Source organism: Oryzias latipes, chromosome 7 (assembly GCF_002234675.1).
Source record: "Oryzias latipes chromosome 7, ASM223467v1".
Classification (NCBI taxonomy): Eukaryota; Metazoa; Chordata; class Actinopteri; order Beloniformes; family Adrianichthyidae; genus Oryzias; species Oryzias latipes.
The window spans coordinates 33,401,159-33,409,111 of record NC_019865.2 but is presented as its reverse complement, the minus strand read 5'-3'; the positions used below and the strand labels follow the sequence as shown (position 1 = coordinate 33,409,111).

General features: G+C 43.1%; 1 protein-coding gene across 3 annotated transcripts in view; it reads left to right on the top strand.

Moving 5' to 3' along the window:
* plch2 (phospholipase C eta 2) overlaps positions 1 to 7,953 on the top strand; it is a 134,308-nt gene that overhangs the window by 73,556 nt on the left and 52,799 nt on the right. The window contains exon 1 of one of the 3 annotated variants that reach the window (XM_011477690.3): positions 6,087 to 6,554. The exons of the other annotated variants lie outside the window; for them this stretch is intronic. Coding sequence (XP_011475992.1) covers positions 6,365 to 6,554 — 190 coding nt within the window. The 5' untranslated portion in view covers positions 6,087 to 6,364. Of the gene's footprint in view, positions 1 to 6,086; positions 6,555 to 7,953 lie in introns of those variants that run through there. 3 annotated transcript variants of the gene reach the window in all.

Here is a 7,953-nt window from a genome sequence, read left to right as displayed (position 1 = left end):
TTGCCCAAGGACACTTCGACACATGGGCGTGCAAGGCGGGAATCGAACCTGCAATCTTACGATCATGGGTCGTCCGCCCTACCGCTGCACCACGGCCGCCCAAAAGGGACAAAACAGGTTTAGAAGATAGATAAATGATTATACCTTTTTTTCCAATTAAAACTTAAAATCAAATATTACTTTTTAGATGTTAATTCTATGATTATTTTTTTCTGTGTGAGTTCTCGACGTTTCTTTGTTGAAAAAAGAAAAAAAAAGGAATGAATGTACAAATTTCCTGTTCAAACAAACAAGACAGCAGCGGTGAAGCACCAGCCGCCCGTGCCCCCCCTGTGCCCGACGCATGAGCTTTACTGTTTCAGTCTGTCTATTATCATCATAAAAGGACGCTCTATTTTTAATCACTTCAGTTTTCTAATTCTCACCAACTGTCTCATTACATTGGAGCCAGTTTGTGATCCATTTAGTCTTTTTATCTGCTAAAAATGCACATGAGAAATACAGTAGGTGAGGTACAAAGTACACGAGCATCAAGGCAGAGGGCTCAAGAATAACTGAATTAGTGGTAACAAGTCAAGTGCAGCCGTCCAGTTTTTCTTTAATATTGTTTATCATAATTTTCTAAATTGAGACTTAGTGTCTAAATTCAGTCATTTGTGGAGAGACAGAAAGACTTTTTAAACTGAAGAAAGAAAAGGAAACTTTTACAAACAGGTCATCCATGTGATTTTTCAGAAGGAGCGGAGCACAGACTTCATTTATTAGTAAAAGTAAGTCAATATTAACAATTTCGGTCATTTTTTTATTGCTAAAGTTTGTAAGCAAAATAAAAATGTTGAAATAAAAATGTAAACAACACACTTTTATTGTTGCCAATCAAATGGTACATTAGATACTCTGTAGGGTTCGTATGTTTGTACATCTGACTGATGACATCAGTGCCTCACCAGCCGTGAACCTCACCACACGTCACTGGATGGTTGCATCTACCTGCTGGAGAAGGCCTCACCTTACACCACCCAGACGTAGAAAAGGACTGGTCTGGAAAGTCGAAAAGCAAGCTCTATATTGCTAATGCAAGTTATTAGAGTATTAGTAAAATTGTAAGCAGAGATGTCATGGAATCTATTATTGAAGATATGAACAAAGTAAGTCACTGCTACTTTAATGTTAGCATGTTTATGTCTTAGCATGCATCATTTAAGAGCTTTGCAGTAGTACCTAGAAACACAATACACTTGCTCATACTCAAATTTTTATTTAAGGACAGAATTCTGTGCAAGAAGACGACTGTGCATTTGATGAAGCAACAACTATCTGGCATTTTTGACAAAGGCGATTCAAATTAAATTGGTACTTTATTGATCCCACAATGGGGAAATTCTTCTCCACATTTGACCCATCCCCTGGGGGAGTGGTGAGCTGCATCCTAACTTGCTTTCGCTAACTCGCTTGAGAGGCAGTAGTGCTATGGGCCTTGCCTAAGGGCCCTCACTGGGTGATGTTCATTGCTCGCCATTGATATGGTAATTGACTCAGTACCATTGTTTATTCCCCTCCGGGAATTGAACCCTGGATTCCTGCGTGGTAGCAACTCACCTTACCAACCGAGCCACCCAGCTGCCAAGTCACTAGAGTCACTAGAAGCCGCTGCATGGGACAAATGCTACTTTCTTTCTGCCTGGGGGCCTTCAGTCAGACTGCGACCTATGAAAAAAACCATGATTAGAAGGCTTTGTTTAGATCAACTGTTGAACGAATTTCCATCTACATGTGTGTCTTCTGCAACAGAACCAGGTGTGTGATGGTAGATGATTGAGCTCTGATGGATCGTACTTCGCAGCCCTGATCACTGATGTTGCTCATTACAAAGGAGCTCCATAAGCAGCTTTTGACCAAAAGACCATGCCCCATTCATGAACAATGTGACACTGGACGTTGACAGTTAGAGAGACCCTGCTGAAAATGCAGGCTCTGAATCTAAGGGATTATCAGATGTGGAGTGTCTGCAGCTGGATGCAGAAAGGTAATAGGGAGGGGTCAGAAGGTCAATCTTGTTCACTTAAAGCAACAAACTTCAGATGAAAATAAATTCTTTCAGCCTAAGTCAAATAAATTCTATAAAAGTTAAATGAAAGGCAGCGACCCCTGTTGGCTTCTTTTCACCATGAACCGCTGACAGTGCAGTCTGTTCTGGGTCATGAAGAGGCTGCAGTTTTAACACAGGCGTGTGATGAAGATGCCTCACAGCAGTGTATGAAGTTTCTGTCTCAGCAGCTCAGAGAAGCCCACACCACCCTGGTGCTGCCCGGTCCTCCCATGCTGCTCTGTCTGCAGCAGGACAGGCTGAAATGCTGCAGAAGTTGAAGATGCTGCTGAAGGTTTGTGGAAACCAAGCTGGCAGTATTATGGAATGAAGCGTCGCCTTCCTTCAGGTAGCTGTTTGATGCATGAGGAGGAGAAAATGTTGCTCAGCGGTTTTCATTAAGAGTTGAACTGGACTGTTCAGCTCAGAGCTGAGTGCAGTTTGGTTGAGATCTTGGAGACTGGTCTACTGGAATGAGAGCTTCAAGCTCACAAACCTCACAGGTGCTGGTTTCTCATACTTTTTGTGTGCTTCACTGTAAAGCCCTGCTTAGGGCTGTGGGGTGGCATGGTAGTTAGCGCTCTCGCCTCAGAGCGAGAAGGTTTGAATCCTGGCTGGGTCCTTTCTGTGTGGAGTTTGTATGTTCTCATTGTGTGGACTTTCACCAGGATTCCTCCCGCAGTGCATAAACATGCTTTGTAGTTTTTTTTAATTGTCCCTTGGTGTGTGTGTGCAACACACTGCTGACTGTTTCATTCTGCAGCCCACCTTTGCCCAAAAATAGCTGGGTTCACTCCAGCACCCCAAGACCCCAAAAGGGATTTAGCAGATTCTGAAAATGGATGAATGGATAGATGTCTGAAGTCTGCTCCTCACTAGCATGAAGTTCTTGATACTAATAAAAACAGTCCAGAGCTGTTGTGCTTTCCTGTTGTTTCTCCTCCAGGAAAGTTTTGAGAGCTCTTCATTCCTGCTTTCTTTTTCATTTTTAGATTCAATTAGCTGTTCTCAGAGATCCAGAGAAAGCTTAGCCTGTAGACCCACAGAACACAGACTTACACTCATGACCACTTTATTGGGAACGCCTAGGACTCCCTTAAGCCTTCAGAACCGCCTTAATCCTTGGTGGACCATGTCTACATGCCTTAGAGCATTGAGTTTCTGCCATGTGACTGGCTAATTAGAAATCTGCATTAAAGAGCTGTTGGCCAGGTGTGCCTAACAAAGTGGCCAGTAAGTGTATGTCTCAGGTAGAATATGGTCTAACATGGACATGAACCCGAGGTGGACTTGGAACTGACTTGAGTTGGTTGTTTTGCCACGGGTTTGACATGGACCCTGGTCTGACGTGGAATCTGTTTTGAACTGGGCCAGTTTGGATGTGGACATTTGTTCCTGATGAAGACTTGTTAATTTGCAAACACTTGTTCTTTTTAATTTTCCTTCATAGATCTGCCAATGAAAACAAAGCTGTGTTTTGCTGAGTGGGCCCAAGGAGTTTGGCTGTAAGGGCCCAATAACAGGTGGTCAGGCTACAGTGGACCCTGAAAGGGAATAAAGCAGAATTAGGAAATATGGATAAATCAAACTATTCCATATGTTCTGAAACTTTGAATCTATGGAATATAAACAAAGATGGGCTGGCACAGGTTTTCACAACATTTTCAAGTTTAGGTTTTGTTAATCGTGCCTGGAAACACCTCATAGATCAGAAGTTACAAAACTGCAAAACATTTCACATCTTTTTTCAAACAGAAAAATAAATGTGAATGTTTCAGGACAGAAACTGGGAAAACTAATTCAACACAGATTTGTTTGGATGCCGGGATGTTTAAAAAAAGTTATTTATGCAGAATAAAAGGCCTTCGTTCATTAAAAAAACAAAAATTCTGTCTGGTTCCGGTCCAATGACAGGAGAGACAGATTTGGAAAGCTGTGATTGGATGAGCAGCAATCATGCTGAGTGCACAAGGGCATCATAAAGTCCTCAGATTGAGGTCGTTCTGCCGCTAAAACGTCCTGTGCTCATGCACGAGTGGAGGTAATATCCTGTTCATGTTATTTATAGCAAAACAAAACCCGGCTGCCTCTGAGAAGTTCTGCTCTGCAGCTTCCACTGCAGCGCTCAGGTGCTTCGTGTGTTTTCATCTGTGGCATAAGAACAAACTTCTCATGGTTTTGTTTTTCAGAAACATCTAACCACACGTCAGACTGCAATTCATTTAAGAAGCTGGTCTGCATTTGCAGTTTGAAGGAAACACTTCAGAAACTAAAAGATTTCTAAGCTGTTTAGCAACTTCCTCAAATTGATGGATTCTTCTGTGGAACCCCTCGTTTGTCTTTTGAGTGTAACTTGGACGACGTAGTCATTGCTTCCCATCATCACTGAGGGCAGCAGCACTAGTACACTTCAGTGGTTGAAGCAAACCCACTGCTGTCAGCTTCATCTCTGATGGAGCAGAAAAGATTCTGATTCAGTTCAGCACCACGGTCAGCGCTGCACTCCAGAGTTCACTTTACCAAGAGGACCTGCTTGCAGACAACATGGCACCCGGACATTATTAGCCGGAACCGGAAGTTCTCCGCTGTAATGCTCTTGGTTGTTTATATACAATATATATATATATATATATATATATATATATATATATATATATATATATATATATATATATATATATATATATATATATATATATATATATATATATATATATATATAAGCTACCATACCTTAATCCAGTGCTTCTCAATTATTTTTTCCAAGGCCCCCCCTAGGAAAAAGAAAATGTTTCGCAGTATCAGACTGTTACAAACTCTGTCAGTGTTTTTCAACCACCGTGGGAGATGGTCAGGTGTGCCGTGGGTGATTACCCTCATTAACTGACCTTAAAGCATTTCCCATCTCCAGGATATCAGCTCTGTGTTCATCCAAACAGGCCCTGATAAAACACTGAGTAGTTAGGAAAATAAAAGCTCTTAAAATAATTTTTCTTTGTGTTTATTTGATTCTATTAAAGGCATTTTGATAAGAATGACGGTACCACAATTTAGCCGTAGCGTCAGCTGTTTTCTGAAAAGTCCCGCCCCTTTAACTGTCTCCACCAATCATTCTTGGAGGCTTAATCATACATCATCAGACCAATCAGAAGTGGTTAGAGTCTTCACGTCCTTGTTTCGATTTAGCCCATAAGTCCCTCAGTTCCAACAAAAATACCAGCTAAAGCTCGTCTTTAGCGGTGTAGCTTCCCACAGAATCCGGTGTCAGACCGTGGAACAAGTGTACAAAACAATGAAGCTCAAAGACGCTGGTCTGTCTGCCATCTGCAGCAGTTATAGCACTACATCTCCCATGATGCATTGGGTTAAAGTGACAGCGTCTCAGCGCACAATGAGTCGTCCCTGTTAAATGTCTTGAAACCACAACAAACACACATCAAGCAGTTTTTAAATCTTCTAACTTAACTTTTATTAAATCTTTTATAAAAAACTGCTGCAACTTCCAGCTTTTTCTGCCACAATTATCACAAAACTGCATGTGAGAAGGGCAGTAGGAGGTCAATACAGACTATGAGTTTCTCCTTTTTTTTTTTTGGATGCAGGTGTGCCGCGGAATTTTTGTCAAGGATAACTTTTGCCGTGGCTCAAAAAAGGTTGAAAAACACTGATATAACAGATAATAGGAAACCAGTAGTGGCACAGATTTTTTTTCTCCAAGCACTGAGCCGCTGTCGCCCCCCCTTAAATTTGCGCTCCAGGAAATTGCCCGTATTACCTGTGCCTAAAACCGCTACTGCTGCGGCGCGCCCCACTATTTGAGAAGCACTGCCTTAATCCAAATGGTTTTTCTCATTTTCAATTTGATTATTAATTTATCTAATTTTCAAATGTTTTTTATTGGCATAGTTCAATTCGATTCAATTCCGGCTGGCTGAGACAGATCAATCTGGTTTGATCTTAGGAACAGAATTCGATTCATGGATTTATTGTTACACTCGAACAAAGGCAAAAAGCAAAGATGAGGATGGTCTGCTGAGATGAAGGACAACATCATCCTCCTCCTATGAAGGATCAGCTCTTGCTTCCAGGCTTCAGTTTTCTTCAGTCCGGCCAGGGAGGCAGGCGGCACATCCAGCCTGACCTCTGGAGTAAACATCCCCTTAAACACGGCCTGTCCCAGCCTTAGGCGCGTGCTTGAACAACACGCGGGTGCGTGCACGTGCGCACCTGATTGATGACATGTGTCCCGCTTGCTGAGGAAGCAGGAAGTCGGTTGTGATGACAGGAAGTGAGAATTTCTACGACCTGGCGCGCGCGTGGAGCCTGAAGGAGTGGCAGTCCAGGATCCAGATTTACGCCACTTGGTCCAAAGTTTGGGAGCCCCCGCGCGCCAGCCTACGTTATCCCAACAGCGTTTACGGATGGGCGAGCGGCAGAAGAAGCGCGGGAACGCAGCCGCGAGGCACAGGTGAGTGACTCATCACGCGCGTGGGCGGAACACGTGCACGGAGGAAACAGAGGGGTTTTCTTTTTTACCTGGTGAGGTGAGCGCGTGGCACCCTCCCACTTAGAGACAGGCGCGCGCGTTGGATGTCCTGCTCTTTAGCTTCACTGAGGATCCGCTGTCAGTCTGTGAGTGTTTTGGGAAGAGCGCCGCCTTCAGGAGCAATGTGCAGATCTGTGCTAGATCGATGATTTCTCCTTGTCCAGCTTCAGCTGACCCACAATTCCTCTGGAAACCCTGAAGCCTTCCAGCAAAACACACCTTTGTTTTCTCTGTCCGGTCTATGAGTGGATTTAGTTCCCAGTTGGCCTTGGCACGGTTCGTGCTTAGAGCGACCACAGCAGACAGGCCAAACGGACCCGGGTACACAAACACTGATCCCACTGATCACTCCTCCTAATGGGTCAGACACTCACATTAATTAAAGGGGGGGCTAACGCAGGATTTAGACCTTTTCTTTGTTTGGGACGTCCTGAATTAAAGTGCTTTAAGCCGATCCCAAAAATTTGAGGAACATTTGAGTTCACAATTCAAAAACAAGGACATGATTGTTTTAAAAAGTCAAGAAAAAGTCCTAAGAGTCAACGGCTGATGTTTGTTTGAGTCGCCTCTTTAAATAAGAAGACCTGGTTTCCATTGTTCTACTGGGATTGATTTGATCATAAAAACTGATTTAAATGCCTCAAATATTCTTGTAAACTGTTTGTTACCAATGGAATCTGTGTGACAGGCTCTGAACCTTACTGCCTTTGTTGATTAAGTGTAGTATTTTGTAAAAATTAAAACTAAAATCAACCAAACTTTACAATATATACTCAGTTTTCAGTCTCTTCATCTAACATGTATTTGAATCTCCTTCAAAAAAGTTGGAAAACTAACATATGAAGAGAAATCTTTGGGTCTTTGGGGTCTTGGACCCAATTCCAGCTTCCAGAGAATTCCGGTGTCCTCAACCAGAGGTGGACCAGTGATGCCCCCCCCCCCCCCCCCCCCCCCCCAAGAAGGTTACTGTACGGTTTCATTGCATCTGTTGGCAAAACAACCATGGAATCTCCTGTTTTAGCCGGGGGGGGGGGGTTAGCCAAAGACTGGAGGGGGGGCAAATGAGAACAGCAGAGTGGAAGGCTGTTCCGAACGAAAGGATCCAAAATACATATTTCAATCAGTTTTATTATTGTTATCATTAATATTAGAACTGAGGTGCTATTATGTAAAGCAGCAGCAAACGAAAAACAGGGTTGTGGTGGTGTGTGTGTGTGTGTGTGTGTGTGGGGGGGGGGCTCTGGAGAGTTGAATATGCCTCTCCCATAAGGAATTTAAGCCCAATGAAAGGTCTGCTGTATCCACATAATGGAAACCAAAG